The sequence below is a fragment of the Mandrillus leucophaeus genome, unplaced genomic scaffold, assembly GCF_000951045.1.
Source record: "Mandrillus leucophaeus isolate KB7577 unplaced genomic scaffold, Mleu.le_1.0 Scaffold177, whole genome shotgun sequence".
Classification (NCBI taxonomy): Eukaryota; Metazoa; Chordata; class Mammalia; order Primates; family Cercopithecidae; genus Mandrillus; species Mandrillus leucophaeus.
In genome coordinates this window covers 152309-176030 of record NW_012101776.1, presented here as the reverse complement: position 1 = coordinate 176030, position 23722 = coordinate 152309, and the positions used below count along the sequence as shown (strand labels likewise).

General features: G+C 48.0%; 1 protein-coding gene across 1 annotated transcript in view; it reads left to right on the top strand.

The window, feature by feature from the left end:
• LOC105537642 overlaps positions 1-23722 on the top strand; it is a 183377-nt gene that overhangs the window by 148176 nt on the left and 11479 nt on the right. Inside the window, exons 4-5 of the mRNA XM_011977287.1 lie at positions 23195-23315; positions 23569-23578. Coding sequence (XP_011832677.1) covers positions 23195-23315; positions 23569-23578 — 131 coding nt within the window. The remainder of the gene's footprint in view (positions 1-23194; positions 23316-23568; positions 23579-23722) is intronic.

Genomic DNA, 23722 nt, shown 5'->3' with positions numbered 1-23722 from the left:
TTGTCTGGGACCTTGAGATTAGATGCAATAGCACTGCTAGTTTCCTAGTGGACTTTGAGTCGGATGGAGAAACTCCTTGGCGTGTAGGTGGAAGGGCTGCGGGAGGTGTCTGAACCATCGTAGCAGTAGGATCCCTGCCACAGGGAGGTGAGGCAGCCACCATCACCAGTGCTAAGAGGGGCTGTCACCCTCCGCCTCTGTCTCCCTTTCCAGTCCCCATCCAGTTTTAGCTTTGAACCCAGCTGCTGGGTCTTCAAAACCCGTTCTGACTTACCCAGCAGAGTTGGTTGCTCTGTCCTCTTAGCTCATAGATGCTGCCCTTTTCTTCCCCACGTGGCCCCTGGCATTGTAGGTCCATGTCTCTTGTGATCCTGTGCGTATTTCTGGTGGAAGGACAAGGTTTGGCCCACTGTATATTTGAAAGCCCTCAATATGGTGTTAGTTCGTATTTGCTGATGGATGAAGAACTCTGAAGAGACCTGGTTGAAAGAGACTTTTAAAAATTAAAGGGAAATGGGTCATGCAGGCTGCATTTTTGTCCTTGCCTATTGGCTACTTTGACTATTCAGATCATTCAAGAATATAAGTGGCTGTCTGCTGTGTTCTCAGGGTGTTTCCTGGAAAAACAGGGCTCTCTCTCCCCACATGGGGTGAAACTGCAGGAAAACAGTATGAAAGAGTCTTCAAAGTGATGCATCTCAAGAGAGTGAGGGCCTGGGTCTGAATCATGGCTTACCAGCATGTGATTCTAGTCACTTCACCTTCTGAACCTTGGTTTTCCCAGCTGCAAAATGAGTGTGATCATAGTGCTCGCTTCAGGGCATTGTGTCAAGGATCAGTTGAAATAGTGCACACCGAATGTTTGGCATATGTGTGGAGCTCTTTGGAGGTGACTCACGGGCAACTGTTTTTCATTTAAGAACCGAGTGGATTGAACTTTTAAGAACTGCTTTGGTCTCACCGGTCATGGGAGGTTAGTGCTGTCCGGAGCAGGCACGGGGATGTGGTGGTGCAGCGTGCGGCGTAGGGGACCCCAGAATTGGGGCCTCTATGTTGGGAAGGGACAGTGGGCAGAGTCCATGCAGGGGCTCTGGGACTGAGAGCGACCTGGGACTTCTTTCTGACAGGCAATGAGCAGCCAACTGGAGTGGAGGGGTGTGGGGAAAACGTTTGGCCAAAGGATTTAGGAACCAGAGAGAAGCAGGGTACTTGATGATCTTTTTCTTGTCGGGGTGTTTATCAGGCCTGTAGGTGCCACAGTCGTCACTGCGGCTGAGATTCATACCTGCAGCACCAGAGTGGGAGGAAGTTTTTCCCACATGGGGCAGAGGCTGGGCGTGATTGTCTGCAAGGTGCCGGGTGCGGGGAAGGGTCTCTGCACACCGTGTCTGTCCTCACCCTGCCGTAAGATCAGCTCTGTACATGGGCTGGAAGAGCAATTAGTGGGGTGCCTAAGCAGTGTCCACCATGGACTCGGGTCTCTGCTGGCCACGCAAGGGGGAAATGGGACCAGTGGGAGGACTGGGGAGATGGAGGCATGGGAAGTTGTGTGTGAAAGGTACGGGGTCATGGAAACATGCACAAGCAGATGACATTTTAGAAGCTGGTTTTTGTTCCATAATAAATTTATTAGCTTTGGAATCTAACTCTATTGCCTTGGCTTCTCCAAACTTTGGTGTCCTCATCTGTAAACTGGGGATCACAACCTCAGTTTTGTAGGGCAATGTGAAATCTTGAACTGAAATGATCACATGTATAGGAAGCTGACAAAGAATGCTAATTTTCTGCCTTCTTTTCTTTATAGCCTTTCCTTGGTAAATCTCTGTGTGACTGACAACTCATGAAGAACCTACCAGTCAAATCAGTTAAATTAAATGACTTCCTACTGATAATAACTAGATTAGTAACTAATAATCATAGCTGACATTTATCTAGTACTTATTAACTTCTGGGCAGTGCGAATTAGGTCTTGTCTGTTAAATAATTTAATTCCTGTAAAAATCCTAGGAGGATGGTGCTATAATCAGCCCCATTTTACAAATGAGAAAACTGGAGGATCAGAGAGGCAAAGTATAATGTCTAATGTCACACTGCTGAAAGTGGCTTGCTGGTGTTCCAGCCCCAACAGTCTGGCTCCAGAGTTTGTGCTATTAACCATTGTATCAGTCTGCTCTGTGTGTGTGTGTGTGTGTGTGTGTGTGTGTGTGTGAGAGAGAGAGAGAGAGAGAGAGAGGCAGAGAGAGAGAGATTGTGCATTGTACGGTGAAGAGCGATAGAAATTGTTGTAAAACATTCCTGTGCTACAGTCTTGATGGGTCAGGCTTACTTATAGAAGCTTTAACTCAGTTCTGACAATCTGTCAATCCCAGAACCCGGGGCAGGCTGGACCTGTAGACTTCCATCTCCTCTTCCTCCTGCCCCGAACCATCCAGGGGCTCAGAGGAGGTCACACAGGCGGGACTCCCAGAATAGTGACCTCCTCTGCCGTTTGCAGCCTGTGTCTGGCTCCTCTTAGTAGAGCCACCCCCTTGCTTGTGCTATATGTGTTCGTTTGTTCTGGCCATTATTTTCCTGGGCCTGTGTCAGTTGAGTGCGTCCAGACGCAGCTGGGTTGAGACTCAAAGCCCTGAAGATACCGCAAGGGGAGCGATCCTGTGTGCAGTTGCTCTGACCTGCACAGCAGAACTGAGTGGCTGCTGGTCCCCAGCTCCCAGCTGTTCACCTGGCTGGCCTTGCGAATGCTCTGCAGGGCCAGTCCCCGGCCTGTGAATCTCTGAAACGGATCCCTGCGGCCATTGTGAAGTGCAGAGCTGGAGGTCTCCGGAGGAGACGACAGCACTGATAAAAACAGGCTGCCAAACCGCAGGCACTGTATAAGCCTCTGTTTCTCATCCTCGCTACCACCCCTGCATAGTCCCTGTTTTACAGATGAGGAAACTGTGGCCCAGGGCAGGTCAGGAACTTATCCAAAGGCACAGTTATAGAACTAGGGCTTACACCAGCTGTGTCTAATAGCATGCGTGCCCCGTCTGCTGTGCTTTTCTTTGCTGCTTGGAGTGCTATTTAGAGAAATTGATGGTTCTTTTGTTGTGACTCGGGGTCCGCACTATGGGTGACCTCCCTGCTCCCTTTGGCCTCAGGTCCTTATCTTAGGCGATGGCAAAAAGAACAGCTTTACATTCAGTAAACTGTTTTAACTGAACCTCACCACAGGTTTACGGGTGGCGCTTGTTTCATAATGGATAAAAAATGGGTGCGGCTCAGTGTGGGGAAGTTGGTGGATGGGGAGAGGGCAGCGGAGTAAGCAGCTTTTAGTGGAGACCTGGATTTGAGTGCCTTGAATTAGGCGAGCCTTCGTACCTGTCTCTTCACTTCTTGGAGCAGAACATTAGTTTCTCCAGATCCCACATGTTTTAAAGTTCTGTGATCCTGCAGTTTGAATATCCTGCATTCAGCTCAGCCCACTGTGCAGAAATCTATACTAAACGTGTAGAGAGTTTAGGAAGAAGGATTGTTTATTTTATTGAAAGCTATGGAATAATAGCTACTTAAAGTTTTGAGCACTTCCCATTCGTCTTCCAAGTGATTTCTACATGTTAACTCATGTAACACACACAACCACCCTATAATAAGTACTATTATTACACACCCATTCTACAGATGAGGAAACGGAGGCTCAGAAGAATTAAGTAATCTGCCAAAGATCCCTTGGCAAGTAAGTAGCCAAGGAGGGATTGGAACCCAGGAGGCTGCAGAGCACATTCAGGAGAGCAGCTGCTGAGGTACAGCCCTCCACGAGGGGAGGTCAGCAGCCTCCTGTGAGCTGACTCATTCGTGTTATTCCACTCCATCCCAGGGAGAATTGGATTATCCCTATTGTGATAGAGGAGGAAAGGTGAAGGAATTTGCCAGAAATTATAAATGGTGACATTAGCATTGAACACATGTCCACTGACCCCAAATACTGGGTCATTTTATATCTTTCCCTCGCTTCCTCCCTTTTTTTGAAACAGAATCTCACTCTGTTGCCCAGGCTGGAGGGCAATGGCTCGATCTCGGCTCACTGCAGCCTACACCTCCTGGGTTCAAGCAATTCTCCTGCCTCAGCCTCCCAAGTAGCTGGGATTACAGATACTTGCCACCCTGCCAGACTAATTTTTTGTGTTTTTAGCAGAGATGGGGTTTCACCATGTTGGCCAGGCTGGTCTCAAACTCCTGACCTCAGGTAATCCACCTGCCTTCACCTCCCAAAGTGTTGGGATTACAGGCGTGAACCACCAAGCCTGCCCACCCCCCTCACACCCCACCTTGTTTTTTTCTTTTTAGTAGAGATGGGGTTTTTACCATGTTGGCCAGGCTGGTCCTGAACTCCTGACCTCAAGTGATCCACTTGCCTCGGCCTCCCAAAGTGCTGGGATTACTGGTGTGAGCCACCAGCTTGGCCTCTTCCCTTTCTTCTTGCTAACTTTGAAGCTCAGCTTCTTGTCCAAGAGCCTTTCTTTCCAGGTGTTTTCATGGTGCCTGTGGCTTCTGCTAGTTTGGAGTGAGCGGTTTCCCCATCCTCCCATCAGCCATGCATTCCTCAGAGTCAGGTACAACATGCTCCCTGGCACTTAGCCTTCAAACCAAGATTTCACTGGACCTAGCCTGATCCATTGACCTGAGCCCAGTATGGGCCCTCCCATGTTGGGAGGCCATGTGGTGTTAAGGTTAATGCTGGACCACACATGACTGTGATGAGTCCCTCTCTCTCTGCTGAAGAAGGTGTTTCCATAGGGGACAGGGGCAGTTAAGCCTGGTTTCTGTTGGGCGCTGCTGCTTGGGTGGGTCTAGTCTTCCCCATGGGTGGTCTGCATTCTATGCCAAGTGTTGGCAGATTTCTGCCAGGTAGAGCTCTTCAGTATGGAAGCACTTTCTTGTGCTCAGCCTAACCCTCTCCCCGACAGTGCACATTTCCTTCTATTCTGCTAGGGAAATGGAAAACAGCTGGCCACTGATTCCTTGAAATCACCTACTCAGACACTCAGACACTCAGACACTCAGACACTCCAGGGTCTATGTGGGATTAAGTCGTCCACAGTTTTTCCCTCCCTTAATCTCTTCTAACCTTCCTCGAAGGTCCCACTTCCCACCCATTTTAATCATGTCCTTTGCTCTCACCTGGACATCTCCAGAGGCTCCAGCAGCCTCTCTAAGTGAAGGGTTTGGGGCCACACACACGGCTCTCTGTTCTCTCCAGACCCGCATGCAGAATCCAGCAGCTCCCTGGCCTCACACCAACCCTGCTTTTCAGTAGTGTCTGGGACTGCCAGATGAATAGGCTTGAGGCAGCATATGAGTTGGCTACATACTTGCTCAAAACATTAGTGGACTCAAAAACAAAAAGACAACCCAGTTTCAGAATGGGCAGAAGACTTGAACACACATTTCTCCAGAGAAGTTATATAAATGGCCAATAAACACATGAAAAGATATCTGCTCAATAGCATTGGTTGTTAGGGAGATGCAAATTAAAACCATGAGATACCCCTTCATACCTACTAGGATGGCTATAATTAAAAAAAAGACACACACACACACAACAGAAAATAGCAAGTGTTGGTGAGGATGTGGAGAAATTGGAACCCTTGTACATTGCTGGTAGGAATGTAAGGTGATACAGTCTCTGTGGAAGACAGTTTGGTGGTTCCTCAAAGAGTCAAATATAGAATTACATATGACCCAGCAATTCCACTCCTGGGTGTATATCCAAGAGAGCTGGAAGCGTATGTCTGCAAAAAGCTTGTACACGCATGTGCACTATTCACGAAAGCCAGAAGTTGGGGACAACCCAGATGTCCGATGTCTGTCCGTGGAAGAATAGCAAACAGTATTCAACTGTAAAATGGAATGAGACATTGACACATGTTACAACATGGATGAACCTCAAAAATGCCGTTCTAGGTGATGGAAGCTAGGCACAAAAAGTCACGGATTGTCTGATTCCATTTTTGTGAATTTTCAAGAATAAGCAAAATTATAGAGACAGAAAGCAGATTAATGGTTGCTGGGGACAATGGGGAGTAGCTGCTTAATGGGTACAAAGTGTTGTTGGTTTTTTCTTTTTTTTTTTTTGAGAACAAGTTTCGCTCTTGTTTCCCAGGCTGGAGTGCTGGAGTGCAGTGGCACAATCTCAGCTCACTGCAACCTCCACCTCCTGTGCTCATGTGATTCTCTTGCCTCAGCCTCCTGAGTAGCTAGGATCACAGTCATACGCCACCACACCCAGCTAATTTTGTATTTTTGGTAGAGATGGGGTTTCACCATGTTGGCCAGGCTGGTCTCGAACTCCCGACCTCAGGTGATCCACCCACCTCAGCCTCCCAAAGTGTTGGGATTACAGGTGTGAGCCACCATGCCTGGCCAATGAGTACAAAGTTTTATTTGGGGTGATGAAAATGTTTTGGAACTAGATAGACATGGTGATTATACCACGTTGTGAATGTACTAAACAAATGTCACTGATTTTATACACTTTAAAATGGTTAATATTATGTTATGTAGATTTTACCTCAATTAAAATAGTTGTGACATCACAGATTCCATCAGGTTAAAAGAGGACATGTGGGCCAAACTCAGTGGCTTACGTCTGTAATCCCAGCACTTTGGGAGGCTGAGACTGGCAGCGGATCACCTGAAGTCGAGAGTTTGAGATCAGCCTGACCAATATGGAGAAATCATGTCTCTACTAAAAATACAAAATTAGCCGGGTGTGGTGGTGCATGCCTGTAATCCCAGCTACTTGGGAGGCTGAGGCAGGAGAATCACTTGAATCTGGGAGGTGGAGGCTGCAGTGAGCCAAGATTGCATCATTGTACTCCAGTCTGGGCAACAAGAGTAAAACTCCCTCTCAAAAAAAAAAAAAAAAAAAAAAGAGGATATGTGGATACTGTGCCTGGCACTTAAACCTGGTGGATTCTATAGAGATGGGATGGGTTCACTAGCCCCATTCTACAGATGAGAAAGTAGAGGCTCCGTTAGAGCACACAGTGTAGAAGTGGAACCGGGATTGGTCTGACTCTAGAATGCTGCTTTTGATCACTTTTCTATGTTCCTCCTCCTCCGCAGCGGACAGCTTTTGTTTTGTTTGCTTTGCTTCAGATTCTTGGCTCATGCCAAGTGCTGTGTGCCATGGGTACGTCACCTGACCCTGAAGAGCCTAGCTCTATGTCTTTTCTTGCAACCTTGCCCTGTGCTTTCCACATATTCACGTCCTTCACAGTCCAGCCCACTCTGGCCACTAGGCCAACACGGACTCCCCACATCCCACTTATAGGGAAGCAAAGATTTATAGACAAAAGAAAACAGAAGATGTGGGTTTGAGCCACAATTCCACTATGTGGTCATGGATGAGTGCCTTCAACCCTCAGTACCTCAGTTTCCCTAAATGTGCAGTGGGAGAGCATGAGAACACTTATCTGATGTCTTCCCTGGGGTTTTGTAAGGATTAAACACACCATGTAGGGGCAAGTGCTTTGAGAATGGAAAAGCACTGTGCAGACATGAGTGATGTGCAAGATGGTTATTGTTACATGTTCTCTCCTGGAATCAAGTTCAAGCTTCTTGCATACTCAGCAGAGAACAGACCCAAACTCCCCAATGTAGTGCTGTGGCATGTGGTTGGTGCTCAATAATGATTTGTTGTGTGAACAAGTGCATGAATGAGTGAGTAGTAGGTCAATGACCTCAATGTGGGCCTGGTCAGGATTTAGACTTCTTGTCCTTTATGTGTGCTCAGCCCAGGACTGAATGCACAGCTGGCTGTCAGGAAGTAGTCATGGATTGATGTGCCTGTGTTCGCCATAACTAAGCAGGAGATGGATGATTTCATTCTGGTCTCTGGATTTTGGCTGCATTTTCTCTCATAGTAGGAATTATTCCCGCAAGATCCAAATGCTCAGCTTTGTCCTCCTCTCATCCTGGTGAGGTGTGTGATCCAGGTGAGAAGCAGAGAGGACTGGCCTTCCTGGTAGGAAGTTGTGGGCCATCACCTTAAGCTTGGCTTGTAGTGGTGGAGACCTGTGTTCCTTCCTTCCTGAGCCCCACTTCCTCTTGATTTTATTGTATTTTTAGCAGCACTGAGGTGAAGCTTTCTGGGTTGCAGGTTAGAGGCAGCACTTCTCCTTGCACAAGCTAGAGGAGTGTATCGTTTCGGTTCTGATAGCAGGATGGATTGCTGTTTATCCTTTCTGATGGAGGCTGCCAAAAGCTTGAGGTGTTAGGATGGATTATCTCACCTTGCACAAAACAGTGAGTGCTAGAGTTTAAGTTTTCTCCTCTGCAAAATAAGGAGTGGCAGTGAGACTTAGAGCATCTCTCAAGCCCACTTTGGCCCAAAAGTTCTGTGATTGTGGCAGTCTAGAGTAGATGTGGTTGATGCCCCTAGTTACAACTCTCTTCTCTCTCTTCCCTTTTCTGCTTCCACTACCATCTACTAATCCATCCATGCACCCACTCATCCACCCACCCACATTTACTAAGCAGCTCTCTGGACCAGGCCTTGTGTTAAGTCCTGAAGACACAGAGAAGACTAAAATGGCCCCTGGTCTTAAGGGCTCACAGATCATGAGTAGGCGATAGATATTGGACTAAAAGGCAAAAGTCAAATGTCATGAGTGCTGGGATTCAGAAAGGTGCAGGCTGCTCTGGTAGCAATAAAGGAAACCAGCGCTCTCTTGAGATCCTTTCATGAGGATTATAGCCTGGCTCCTGTGATGACCCAGGACAGACTGCTCTTGATCCAGGGCAACCGTATCAGTGACCTCAAGAGGCCCCTTTTAGCCACAGCAATCTATGATGTGGAGTTCTCAATTGCTGGCTTTGCTGGAGAAAGAGAGAAGGAAGAAATAGAGGGGCCGGTCAGCCCTCCTGTACATTTAGTTTGTGGTCTCAAACCTCTGTTTCCTGGAGCTGCAGGCTGTATGTGTGGGAGGTGCACAGCAGTGGTTTGGCCGGTCCGACGCTCCTGCAGCCCGCTCTGGGGACAGCCGTCTTTTGGCAGAGTCCGCCTCTGCAGTGGTGGCAGCTGGCCCAGGCAGACCTCCTCTCTGTCCGGTTAGTCAGCGTCTGGTGACCAAGGGCAGAGTGGAGCCTGTGTTTCCGACAGGCCAGCCGCCCCTCAGAGTGAGGCAGCGCCGTGATTCTGAGGGTGACGCTGGCGTTTGCCCCTCAACCCCGTCCCCCACAAGGAGATTACGGACAAGGCAGCATTTCTAATAAGCAGCCTCTGCTTGCCCCGTAGCAGATGAAAGACTGCGTGTAAGAGTGGGTAATTTTGGGTTTTCCTGATGAAAGCAGTTGACATTTGTACTGAGACCTCATGTGCTCTGCAGCGCTGCCTTTCATCTCTGCTCTCAAAACCCTGCTCGTCTCTGCCATGCCTCGGGGGAGGCCTGCGCCACCGGAATTCAATTGAGCCAATGGTGAAATATAGAGGAAACGGTGGAATGACCCCCGAAGGCAGTGGATGGGAGAGTGGAGACAAGTCCTGACTTTCCTGGTGGAGGGGGCATTCCTGGGGGTGTGGGACTGTGTATCGCCCCATCCAGCACAGCCAGGGAAAGAGTGTGGATCTTAGAGCTGGGTATGGCTGGCTACATTGGAAAGCCAGCTCCTCCACAGACTTGCTCAGTGAACGGAGGGCGTCCTTTCTCTTCCCTGATCTGTGTCCTCATGTGTCAGTGGGAATAATAGAATAACATTACCACCAACGACGGTGGCTTTCACAACTGGAGCCACTAGGCCCTCAGGAATGTTTATTGGCTTCTAGTCTCATTGATAAACTGGAGCCATTGTGCCATATCGCTAGAGAACTGGCACTAGGGGCTTGCACGATTCGTCTGAGTTCCCCAGACAGTGCCGGCACATAGTAGGCCCTCCATAAAGGAAGAAAGGACACTTGGCTCCTGACATCCACACAGCTCCTCTAGCTTTGCAGAGAAAGCCCTAGAGAGAAAGAATGTGAAGGAACAAAGGGCCGGGTTAGATTGTGCAACCTTTCTGATATGCATTTGTCATGCAGTGAGCAAATGCACAAGCTTTGAGTCTCTGCATTCTCTTCTAACCACCCAAGAGATAAGGTGAACGCCTGCTCACAGCAACCTGGCTACTTGTCTGTTTAGTCAGCCCTGGAATACCTCCACTGACGGGGCACTCACTACCACTGAAAGATGGTGTGCAGAGTTCGAATGTTCTTCCTCTCGGTGGGTCGTGGGTGCTTTCTCCCAGCTCTCTGGGTTCTGATCTTTGGGGCTGTCCTGACGCCCTTCCTCAGGTGACAGCTGTCAGGTTGGTGAAGGCAGTGTGTGTTGGGCCTTCCCTCCCTTGAGATGTGATTGCACGTCGGGTACCAGGAGCCTGGCCGGCCCTCAGCTTCTGCTAGCCAGGGAGCAGTGAAGCCTGGTTCACTTTTGTTGGCTTGTTTAGTTTCTAATGCCACCTGCCTCTGCACTTTAAGTAGTATTTGGGCTGCTATGGAGTGTGCACGTTCTAACACAACACCTTGTTAGCTGGCTGAGGAGCTGAAAATTCCCTGCATTCCTCCTTGATGTCGATTACTTCAAGGAGCAGGAAGGTGACTTCTTTTAACAAGTGAAAAGGATTCAGGTAACAAAGCCATTTCCTCTTCTTAACCCTCTACCCTGGGAAGTTATTGACTTAGCGACACAGTCTGTCTGGGCTTCAGGAGGGGGGCTTTGGAGACTGAGGGCTTCTCTCCACTTTTGTGCAATGGTATATATTTTTTCTCACTCTTCATCCAGTCTGAGTGGGGTTTGCCCCCTCCCCTGAGCAGTCACCTTCCTGCTACCCACTCTGGCTCTGTTGGCGACTGTGGCATAGGGCGGTGGAAAGGACGCTGGACCGAGAGCTCAGAGATCAGATGTCTGACCTTCCCTCTGCCTGGAAGAGCTGCCTGGCCTCTGGTCAGGGTCCCTGCCTTCGTTTCTTGGCCTCACTCACTGTGGCCCACCATCCAGCAGTGCAGGTGTCCCGGGGACTCGGGGAAGGTCAGAAGTGGAAGGGAAGCCTCCAAGCCCTCGCATGCAGGCCCGCCATTCCACTTTCAGGTTTTCTTCCCTTTCTTTCTGCTCTACCTTTTGTGCCAGCAGTTTGGGGGTCTCCTGAATCTTATCCCTTTGCAGCAGTAGGCAGGTGCAATTTCTGGCCAGTCACTGAACATGAAGAAGTATCTATAGGCAAAGTTAAATCTAAAACCCTTGGCCTGACACATCTGGCCTTGAAGTCTCCCCTGGCCTCTCCTCTTGTCCTGTCCCCAGCAGTGGTTCATGTTCTAGCCACACAGAATTTGAGGGAGTCCTGTGTTATCTGCGTTCCTGCAGACAGAGCTTGCCTAGGACGGCAAAAGTCATCTTAGCATAAAAATATGCATGAATAAACTCACTGCCAATATTCAGCCCACCCACATCCAATGATAATCAGTCATTTACTGATGGCCAGACGTTGTAAACATCTGTCAGTCCGCTGCAAGAACAGCAGAAACTCTTAGCTGACCTCCATTTGGCCTACTCACTGAATTAAGTGATGTTACTCATTCCCTTTGTAAAAGCAAACTCAGTGAGGCTCCAGGCTCATTAAAGGCTCTGCGGGCTACCCAGAAGCCCAACTTTCCAGATTCAAAATTTTTTCTATTTCTTAGCTGTGTGACCTTGGGCAAGTTAATTAACCTCTCTTTGCCTATATGCTGCATCTGTAAAATGAGACTAATACTAGTACCCACCTTCTAAAGTGATTATGAGCATTAAATGAATTAGTAGGTTTAAAGGCTTAGAACAGTGTTTTATGATACGGTACACACTCAATAAATGTTAGCTATTGATATTGGTGTGCCCAGAAGGCTTGTTACTACTAGTTGATGTATGTGCTTGCCAAAAGTTGTTGTGTTGGTAATTAAATACTACATAAACTAATGAAAATTGAGTTTATAAAGAGTTGTTTTATGAAAAGTTTAGTACGTTGGATAGAATGGATAATATTGCTTTGCTAAAACAAAATTGTCACCAAATAACTTAAAGGCAAAACAGCTGTAAAAAGTTGTAAAACCATAAAGAGTTTGTATTCCATATGCTTTACAGGTGATTAATTTTGGCACTGCTTTAAAGAAATTGAAACCAGGAATTGTAGATGTTGACTTGTGAGTGTGTATTTTGCATGAAAGACAATTTGCATCTCTAGTCAGCGCACCAAAGAAAGGTCCTACCCTTTGATTGGTTAACAAATATGCAACTGCAATAAAATATTTAAGTGTTGGTCATTATGATTGCCTACATTTTCAATGAAATGACAGTGGCGGAATTGGGGAACAGGGGCTTTTCTCTCTAAGGCAAATCAGCTGCCAGAAATTACACGTTTTGCACCAGCTGCAGGGTTTCCTGGAATCAGCAAAGGCCTGTGAGAGGCTTCATGAACCACACATGCTTACTAACACCGCCTGTGTGCTGAGCGCTGAGTAATGCTGAGGGTACAGCAAATGGGGAGCATTGGGAGCACTAGCAGGATCAGAGCAGTTAACCGTGGAGAAGAAAAAGGAAAGATGATGGCTCTCTATGCAAATCAAGGGAAAGTGATTTAAAAATGTTAAAAAAAAAATTAAGAGAGGTCTTTGAAAGGTCTTTTGCAAAATGATTCCTTGGACCAATGATGAAGGAGTGGAGTGAAGGAAGTTTATATTTTGTGAGAAAATGTGTGCTAAGGAAGGCCTCAACATTAGATTCATTCTGTACACAACTCAGCAAATTAGATCATAGTTTAAAATGATAATTTCAGGGGTCGGGCACAGTGACTCATGCTTGTAATCCCAGCACTTTGGGAGGCCAAGGCGGGAGGATCACTTGAGGCCAGGAGTTTGAGACCAGCCTGGCTGACATATGAAAACCCCATCTCTATTAAAAAATACAGAAAATTAGCTGGGCATTGTGGTGCATGCCTGTAATCCTGTCCACTTGGGAGGCTGTGCATGAGAATCACTTGAACTCAGGAGGCGGAGGTTGCAGTGAGCCAAGATTGCCTCACCGCACTGCAGTCTGGGTGAGAAAGCGAGACTCTGTCTCGAAAAATAAATAAACAAATAAATAGAATTATAATATAGAATTATAATTTCTGGTTCAAGTTTTTTTTTTTTCCAATGAGACAGAGTCTTGCTCTATCGCCCAGACTGGAGTGCAGTGGCACGATCTCAGCTCACTGCAACCTCTGCCTCCCGAGTTGCTAGGACTACAAGCATGTGCCACCATGCCCGGCTAATTTTTGTATTTTTAGTAGAGATGGTGTTTTACCATATTGGTCAGACTGGTCTTGAACTCCTGACCTCGTGATCTGCCCGCCTTGGCCTCCCAAAGTGCTGGGATTACAGGCTTGAGCCACCGCACCTGGCCAGTTCAGGTTTCAAAGTATAAGATAAATCTTATTTTATGTATAGTTTACGTGTAATTATAAATTGTATACTAATAAATATAAAGTCATTTTTATAATTCTTTATTTTTCCAAGATAATCCCCCCCGCCCCACTAAGGAGGGCTAGGACAAGTGACAAAAGTCACCCAGGATCACAGCCAAATGGTTAGAGCTAGGAGTCAGAAGCAGGTGATGAAGCTTGATTTTTCAAAATATCTGGACCTATTTTAAGTGGGTTCTTTCCTGGGGTAATGAGATTCTCTTCTGCCTCAGTTTCCCATGTCTGCAGAGCTCTTGCTGTTCCTTCTGCCTAGTTCACTCTTCTTTGCCTTGACTGCACCTCTCTGAGCTACCTTCCTACCATATCCTTGCATTCATTAGGGGTTTCGTTATGTGTCCAGCTAACTGTGGGACCCAGGACTCCTTGAGGAGGGAGATCTTGCTTATCCATCTGTGTCCCCCACTCTACTGCCAACACAGTGGTAGGGAGGGAAGGTGGCAGGCTTAGGAGAGGTCCTGCAGGCTGGACAGGGTCTCTCACCATTACTTAGCCCAGGCCTATCTCTTTACTTCCGGACCAACTGGTGGCACCATAATGGGGAAGGCAATTTGGAGATTCTGGGAACCTCTTACTGGATGCAGCTGGCAGTATAATCCCTGTGCATTAGCCACTTTCAGAGGAATCTGGGCCCCCAAAAGAGAAAGGACTCTCCCAAAAGAGTCCCAGGAGTCCCAGACATGAAGGAGCATTAGCAGCCATCTCCCCACCTTGCACTCTATCAGCAACACCGGAAAGCCCTGACCCATATTTTGGGCAGTGCTCACCCTATCTCATTTTATCTTACTGTATATCGCATTTTAATAATTTGATTAGGTATCTCATTTTATTTCATTATATAGTAATTTTATTTGCTGGGTAGGCCAGTGAGGAGGACTGGGACAAGTGACTGGAATTGCCCAAAGTCACAGACAAGTGAGGTTTAGAGTTAGGACTCTGAAGCAGGTGGCAGGGTCACCGTTGAGTTTGTCATAGCACTGCTGGCTGCCTCAAAGTACTATTTTAGTTAATGCTCACAAGCAACTCTGCAAAGCAGACGGGCCATTCATTTGTGCTTCACAGTGTGGGAAACTGAGTCACAGCAGGTTAATGTCATGCTGCTGATAAATGACAAAGCCAGATGTGAAGCCTGTGAGTTGGATTCCAACATTCATCTTCGATGAAGCATTCAGGTTGGGGCCTGGTGCGGGACATGCTCAGAGGAGGACGAGGAGGATGATTTGGGGGGAGGCCTCAGAAGGCGTTCCTGGTCTGAGTGTGCGGCTCTCACTGCCTTGGTTTGGGTCCCCACTTCTGAGCAGTATCTTCTATTGGCAGAGGGTTCAATGCAGTGGGTTCCATGAAGGAAGATTCTCCCCGATAGCATCCCAGTCATGGGGACTGTTCACATCACATTAAAAGCAAGGAGACTGTGGCTTTTGGTGAAAAGGGCTATTTTGTCTTGTTTCACGGGAGCTAGGAAGAGGAGACTAAACACAGGAGCCTCCCACTAACCCAGGGGCACATGGAGAAGGAGGAAGGCAGCCCATGCTGGGGAGCAAAAGGGAGAGAAGGTGAGGGCCAGAGCCCTGGGAAGTGTCAGATCCTGGTGCACCACGCTTCTCCCGGGTTGTATAATCAGCTGTCACTTCAGCATTTCCCTGCATCAGCCTTCCCAAGTACAGATTGAACATTAAACAAACAGTGACGGCTTTATAAATATTTAACTCCCACTGTTTAGGAATTGCTCGGGGCACGAGACAAAATAAGAGTTCCTGGCTGTCTGCTCCGTGCCCCCTCTGGCATGGTGTTGGAGGCCGGGGGTCAGAGATTTGGGGAGTGGTGGGCAGCAGCTATTCTCTTCCTCCTTTCCAGGGGGATGTGTCTGGGGACACATGTATGTGTGTTCATGGAGCTGTTCAGACCTCTTCTAGAAGCCACCAGTTTGTGTTTCTATACAGTGACTGAGATCCATCATTGCTGGTGTTATTCCTTCACATCACAGCAAACTTCTTCCTTTCTTTTTTATATATAGCAGCTTTATTGAGATATAATTCACATATAATTCACCTGCAACTCACCCATTTAAGGTACACAATACAATTTTTTTTGTTTTGTTTCTTTGAGACAGAGTCTCGCTCTGTCACCCAGGCTGGAGTGCAGTGGTGCCATCTTGGCTCACTGCAACCTCTGCCTCCCAGGTTCAGGCTGTTCTCCTGCTTCAGCTTCCCAAGTCGCTGAGACCACAGGCACACACCACCATGTCTGACTAACTTTTGGATTTTTAATAGAGACAGGATTTTTTCATGTTGCCCAGGCTGGTCTTGAACTCCTGGCCTTAACTGATCCAGCCACCTCGGCCTCCCGTAGTGCTGGGATTATAGGCATGAGCCACTGTGCTCGGCGAACATAATTGTTTGTAATATATTCATGGAGTTGTGCAACCATCACCACAATCAATTTGAGAGCATTTTCATCACCCCAAAAAGAAATCTTGTTTTTATCAGCAGTCACCTCTTTCTTCCCACAATTCTCTGAGTGCTAAGAAATTGCTGAGCTACTCGTACTACAAATACACTTATCCTGGAGTGGTCTTTTGTGCCTGGCTTCTTTCACTAGGTGTAATGTTTTCAAGGTTTATCTGCGTTGTAGCATAGATCAGCACGTCATTTCTCTTTAGGGCTGAATAATGTTCCCTAGCACAGGTGTATTGCATTTTAAAAAAATCTATTCATCTATTGATGAACATTTGGGGACAGCAAAGCTCTAGTTGAAAAATCAAGATGAAGAATCAAAAAAAAAAAATCATTGAAAAATCAAAAGAATCTAGTTAAAAAGCCAGCATCATGTGATTAAGGCCAAACTCAGCTTCGCAAAGGAGAGCCTCTAGTATTTTGGGAAAGACCTAGGAGGTTGCCTGTAAGCATGTGGTGGATGTTACAATGTGTTCAGTGGACACGCCATTCAGCTTTTATTCAGCAGTAACCATATGGTGGGCACTGTGATAGGATCCATCAATTAATTTATTGAAAGTAATTATTGAGATTATATAATCTTATGAAAAGATTTATCAGAGGCTATTCTGTGAGTTTTAGAGGTTTTTTGTTTTTGTGTGTTTTGAAATGGAGTTTTACTCTTGTTGCCCAGGCTGGAGTGCAGTGGTGCCATCTCGGCTCACCGCAACCTTTGCCTCCTGGTTTCAACTGATTCTCCTGCCTCAGCCTCCCAAGTAGCTGGGACTACAGGCACACGCCACCATGCCTAGCTAATTTTGTATTTTTAGTGGAGATGGGGTTTCACCATGTTGGCCAGGCTAGTCTCGAACTCCTGACCTCAGGCGATCCACCCACCTTGGTCTCCCAAAGTGCTGGGATTACAGGCATGAGCCACCACTTCCAGTTGAGTTTTAGACTTTTTTGGGGTGTAAGAATGGGAGCATGAGTTTGTATTCTCAGCTCGTTGCATTTGATTCCAGATGTCAGCTCTTTTCAGGAGAAAGGCGTGGAGAAAAGCTGGGACTCTCTGCAGTGCTGGTCTTGTTCTGCCCGCTTCCCTCCAGTCATGGTCTCTTCCCGGCTCTCTTCTCCCCAGAGTGGTTCTTTTCCTGCCCCTGGTGTCCCCTCAGACCCAGATGTTTCCAGCACCCATTTGAGAGGCTGATTCAGCCCAGGCAGTATCTGGCCTAGGGAAGCTGACTGCAGGAAATGTTAAAAAATGGGGGCTGTTATCATTCCTGAGCATCGCACAGTCACTCAGTTGTGACTAATTGTAGTGGATGTTGTTGAAGGGCTGCCCCAGGTCCCGCTCCCTGGACCGGCACACTCACCCCAGCTGCCGAGACGGCGGCTGCTAATGTCCACAGCACCCCTTCTCTGGAGATTAGCCTTCCTCCAACTGAAGCTGCTTCATCCGGGAAGTTGCTCACCCTGCACCAGCCGTGGCTGACTCAGGGGTGCAAAGGGCTGCTCCTCCTTGCTTCCATGTGGGGCAAACTCCCTGGTGCGCTTCATGTTCCAGAGCATCCTGTGGATGGCCTGAGTTGGTCCCCAGCCGAGACCACCTCCTTTCCTTGCCTGGCTCTGCTGCCTTCCCTTCCTTTCTCCTGAGGCTGCTCCCTGCTAAATCACACAGACAGACATTCTCTCCCCAGGATCTGTCCCCGGGTGCCCACCCTCAGACACTATCCGGCAACACGTTCCCTTTCCTGAGTCCCTCTGATGATGTATCTGACTTGGAGATCCTTGGCCTGCTCACTCTCTTTTCAGTTCTGTTCCGGAGAATAGAAACTTCCTGGGCTGGCCTGTTGAGTGTTTTGTTTGGTTGGTTTTGATTTCCAAGTCTTTTCAGGCTAATCGGACACGAGGAAAGGTCTGCATTGAATCACAGCCTTGGCACTGTTCCCCCCTTCCTTCCCTCCTCCGTTCATTCCCCCTGAACATCCTTTTCTGTGCCGACAATGACCTCAGCAGAAAGGGGAAAAGGACGTGGGAAGGCTGCATGGGAAACTCACGGACCTTGGTACCAAACAGCCCTGGGTTCAAGTCCGGGCCTGTTGCTCAGGAACCAGGCACTCAGTAGTGGTGGCTTCTCTAACCGGGGACTTCTCTTTTGAAAATGGGACTAGTTGTCTCTACTCCTTGCTCTGTTGTGGGGATTGGAAATAATCTGGGTCAATGATATGGTGCAGTGACGAGCATCGAGGGGACACCCACTCCACACAGGCTGGAAAGACATCCAGAAGGGGTCCTGGGCTCCCTCGCCATGCAGGGGCTCAGCCTCACCAGCCAGTTGTCATCACCCATCCAGGCCCATTTCTCGTCTTATTGCTTTTGTTCATGTACTTTCCTCTTGGGTTGCTCTTCCTTTTCTCTCTGACCTGTCAAAAAGTCCCATTGTGGGCAACTTTTAAATGCCTCCTCTTCCATGAAACCCTTTTGGATGCCTCTCGGGGGGATGAGTTCTTTCCGTCCTAGCACTGCTGGCTGCATGGTCCAGGATCTGTGGGGCCTGTCTTCTTTACAATATTGCTGACTTCATGAATATGGGGGTGTATGAAGAGTGTGATGAAATTAGAGGGTATGTTCCGGAGTCAGACCGATCAGCATTGGGATGCTGGCCATGCTGCCTCCTTAGCTGGGTGACTTTAGGCAACTGACTGTACCATCCTGGAAGTCATCTGTAAGCTGCGCTGACCCCCCAACCACAGAATCCTTGTGTCCGCTGCAGGTGCTCTGTCAGCAGTGACGTCTCACTACCTGGCATCTTCTGAAATCACGAGCAGTTTGAAGAGTGAGCAAATACTGAGCAAAGCTCATAGAATTAAATACACACAGACCTGTGTAAGTTAACACCAAGCTAAGGGTTAAATACTTTCCCAAGATTCTCAGAGTGGTTGGTGGGTGAGGCGGGCTGTCGTGCCCTCTGGCTGCCTTGTCAAACTGGTACAGGGGCCATCTCCCACTACCTACTGACAAAGATTCTTTGCTTGACCCAATTACCCAATTTAATCGGACACCTAGGTCTTTTCCTAGGCCCATCTGTGCACTTTCTTGTAAAATCTAGTTTTAGCAAAAAACTCTGCTGAGTCAGTTTGGTAAGGACCACCCGCCCTCAATATCTTCCATATCTGATAGATAGGGTTCCTCATCTTCTACCACCTTCCAGAAGATGTCTGGTCACCCTGGCCTGCCTTTAGCAAGAATCTTGATAGGTTGGTTTAACCAGAATCCCCCTTACTCCTAATGTTGCCTGTCAGTAATTTTCTATCCTCCGACCCCCACCCTGCTCCTTCGCTGTGAATTTCCACTTGCTCAGGCTCTATCGAGTTGAGCCCTATCTTTCTCCTACACTGCAAAATCCCACTGCCACGGTCCCTACACCTATCACCATGGTCCTGAATTGTCTTCTTTACCATCTGCTCTGCTCTGCCGGAGCTTAGACCCAGGCAGCTGAGTTAAAAGTGTCATCAAATAGACCATCTTGTCCCTGAAAATTGGGACCTAAGCTCGATTCCGAGATTTAATCATGGCGGAGGAGTTTACTCTGCTAGCCGCCATCACTCCACCCTATCCCCCAGAGGGGTGCGGTGGGGAAGGGGGCGGCAACTGGTTGTTTCCAGTCTCCCATCTCTCTCTGGCCCTCCTCTGTCTGTGGCCTCCCTTCTCCCTTTGAAAGGGACACAGTGCTGCTCACAGCCTGGCCTGCTGCGGTGGCTGCAGAGAGGGGCCGAGAATAAGCCTGTGTCCGAGGCAGCCCTCCAAATACAGCAGGGCTGGGTTGACCTTTAAATAGACGGGCTCTGGGCCACTCAGTTCCTGGAAGTTTGAAGAAAGTCAGCCTTTCAAGTGATGCGACTTCCAACCTCAGGAAAGATCCCTGTGTTTGTAAAGGGTATAATTTACTGTTGCTTTTGCACTTCATGATATGTGGCTGCACAGCCAGTGGGAGCCAGCATGCCAGAATTAGGAGGGGAAAATCCTCAAGTATTTTAATATACCCCTACTTAGAAGCAAGATAAACATATGTATTGTACTTTGGGACAGAAGCAAGGGGGGCTTGGGGGTGGGAAAGGGAGAGTCCTGGCATTGCATGAAAAGTCTTTTTAAGCTGAGCTCTGAGGGTTTTCAGTTTTTTATTTTTCATTTTTCTGTTTTTTTTTTTTTTTTTTTTTTTTATTTGTAAGCAAAGCTGGCATGAGCAAATGATGCCAGGATCTACTCGGCTGTGTAAAAGCTGTAGTCCTTCCCCAGACAGGCAGACTGCTGGAACCCTCCCTAAGCCATAAACTACTACACCGTTTTGCCTCGCCCAATTAAAAATGATTGGGTGCGGGTTGTCATCACAGTTGACTTAGATGATTTACTTTCTTCCAGGAAATCTTCCTCCCAACTCTTGCTGTGCAATTAGGCAAAAGAAAAATAAATGTTAATACGTTCTATGCTCCCAGGGAAAATTTTTTAAAAGAAAAAAAAAATTAATAAAGATACATAATGTGAATGTGATCATGAGAAAATATCAGACCAACTCAAATTAAAGGATGTGCTTCAAAGTAACTACCTTATAATCTTCAGAAGTGTGGGGGTCTGCCGGGCGCAGTGGCTCACGCCTGTAATCCCAGCACTTTGAGAGGTCGAGGTGGGCAGATCACGAGGTCAGGAGATCAAGACTATCCTGGCTAACATGGTGAAACCCCGTCTCTACTAAAAATACAAAAAAAATTAGCAGGGCGTGGTGGCGGGCGCCTGTAGTCCCAGCTACTTGGGAGGCTGAGGCAGGTGAATGGTGTGAACCTGGGAGGTGGAGGTTGCAGTGAGCCGAGATCACGCCACTGCCCTCCAGCCTGGGGGACAGAGCAAGACTCCGTCTCAAAAACAAAACAAAACAAAACAAAACAAAACAAAACAAAACAAAAAAAGTGTCCAGGTCATGAGTGTCAGGGAAAGACTGAGGAATGGTTCCAACTGAAAGAGACTAAAGAGATATGACAATTAAATGCAAAACTTGATTCTGGACAATTGTTAAACCTTGGATGGCTGGGAGCATTAGATGTTAGTTACATATCTGTGTCAGCTTCCTGATGTTCCTATAGAATGTGGTCCTAAGGGAGAATGTCCTTGCTTCAGGAAAATACACATGGAAGTACTCTGTAGTGACAGGACATCAGGAGGTCCGCCACTCCCTCTCACATGCTGTAGGGGAAAAAGATTTGCTTTGTGTTCCCAACACGTTTGTGATTGTTTCACAAATAATAATAATTTAAAAAAACAACCTACGGTGAGGGGGGAATTATTATTATTTTTTTTGAGACAGAGTCTCACTCTGTTGCTCAGGCTGGAGTGCAGTGGCGTGGTCTCAGCTCATTACAACCTTTGCCTCCTGGGTTCAAGCGATTCTTGAGCCTCAGCCTCCCAATTAGCTGGGATTACAGGCGTGCGCCACTACGTCCAGCTAATTTTTTGTATTTTTAGTAGAGACGAAGTTTCACCATGTTGGCCAGGCTGGTCTCGAACCCCTGACCTCAAGTGATCCACCTCGGCCTCCCAAAGTGCTGGGATTACAGGCGTGAGTCATCATACCTGGCAGAAACCTTTTCAGTGGAGAATAAAATAAACCTGGGTTTGAATTCTGATCCTTTAAGTTTACTCAGGGTTTGACTTCAGTCAGGGAACATAACCTTTCTGTGTCTCAGTTTCCCTATTTTTCAAAACAAAGATGGTGTGTGTGTGCATGTTTGTGTGTGTGTGTGTGTGTGTGTGTGTGTATCTACGTCTATATGAGTTATGAATAGGAATGTAGGGGCCCCAGCAGGGTGTGTGAAGGTACCAGTTCCTGGGGCGTCAAGGGTTTTTCTTTCCCTTTGGACCCCCTCACTGACATGCCCAGGTCTGTCCATGTAGAGCAGTGGGTGGATGTATAGACTCCGCTGAGAACCCCCTTAGAGCATATTTCAGGTTCATCATGATGTCGTGGACTGTGACTCTGGGAATTTAATTGGAATGAATTTCAAGGTTTTGTTAAACTTGGCTAGAATCTTCCTATATCTCCAGCAAGAGCTTGATGGGGTTTTTGTTGTTGCTGTTGTTTTTGAGACAGGGTCTTGCTCTGTCACCCAAGCTGGCGTGCGGTGGTGCCATCACTGCAGCCTCAACTTCCCAGGCTTAAGGGATCCTTCCCTTCAGCGTTCCTAGCAGCTGGGACTGCAGGTGCGCTCCACCATGCCCAGCTAATTTTTGTATTTTTTTGTAGCGATGGGGTTTCACCATGTTATCCACCCTGGTCTCAAACTCCTGGGCTCAAGCCATCTGCCCACCTTAGCCTCCTAAAGTGCTGGGATTGCAGGTGTGAGTCACTGTGCCTGGCCAAGAACTTGGTGTTTCTTATTTCCAAGCTTATCTCCTCTGTTATTTGCTCCCAGGGAGACTCCTTTTCCATTTGTGTTTCCTGGATGCTGGGGGGAAGTGATTGCCCTGCCTCTCTCTTGCCCAGCCACCAAACCCAATGCAGACTCTACTGAATGCAGGCCCCACCCCTGTATTTTACTTATTTTGTTTCCTGTCTTGAAGGTGGGGGCACTATGTTTATCTCCAGGACCCTGACTGCCTCATCATTGAAAGCTTATTTTTGTGCAAACTATTGTTCTGAGCACTGTATGTGTATGATTCTGCTTCATCCTCTGTAACCCTAGGAGTCAGGTCAAATAGTATCATTTTAAAGACAAGGCAACTGAGGCACAGAGCAGCTGAACAGCTTGCTCAGTTCCCACAGCTGGAAAGTGGTGGAGCTGGAATCTGGATGGGTGCTGGCAGCCTGGCCTCAGAGTCGGGGCTAACCACTGAGCAGCACTGCCGCCCAACGGATGGGAGCCTGCAGGATGAGGCCATGGGAATTGATTTCACTCAGCGCGAGCCAACCAGAACTCCCGTCCAGACCTCTCTCCACCACCCTAATAAAGCCAGTGTTTACACAGGCTGGAGGTGCTCATCAGATGTTTTTGCCAATCCCCAAATACGGCCAGGGCCAGAAAGTGAGAGGGGTGCCTATTATGTAAGGTCCCGCGGCTGGTCCCCAGACAATGCCACTTCCTCGCTTGGCGCTGTGTGACTGCATAACAACGGGTTACTCATTTCCTCTGGAAAACTTGGCAGGGCCTCTTTGCCCCATTTCCTCCTCCCACCCCATCCTCAGGCTTCCTCTATTGAATTTTCTCCAGATTCCTGGGAACACCACAACGGAGGGCCTGGCCTTTGGCGGTGGACAGTCTGTGGCTGGGAGGGAATGTCAGGAGTGGGGCCTGCCTCTTTGCACTTGCCTGGTGCCAGCACTCAAGGCAGGTGAGGCCCAGCCATGGGTATAAGGCGCTGCCGGGGCGGGGTTGGCCTTAAGGAGACAGGGGGTCCATGTTTCTGCTCCTCTTCCATTACTAACAGGTGTCTGCTTTAGGTATGATCTCCTTCCCTTCTGCCCCTCTCCTGGTAAAGGGATGAATAATGACGGCTTTCCCTGGGAAGTCTGAGATGGATTATCCCAAGGAGGCTTGAACATTGGAGGGCATGCGCATGAGTTTTCTTTCTATCCTGTCTGCAGGACTTCGCAGGTGAGCAGTAAGGGAAATCAGCCTCGTTTACTCCTCCCAGCACCTGCTTTATCCAACTCCCCGCTCTGTGGCTGAGTCCCAGCCTGCTATGGGTGCGTCACTGGACTCCCAGTGAACTCGGTGTGGATTCGCTGTTCGTAGACA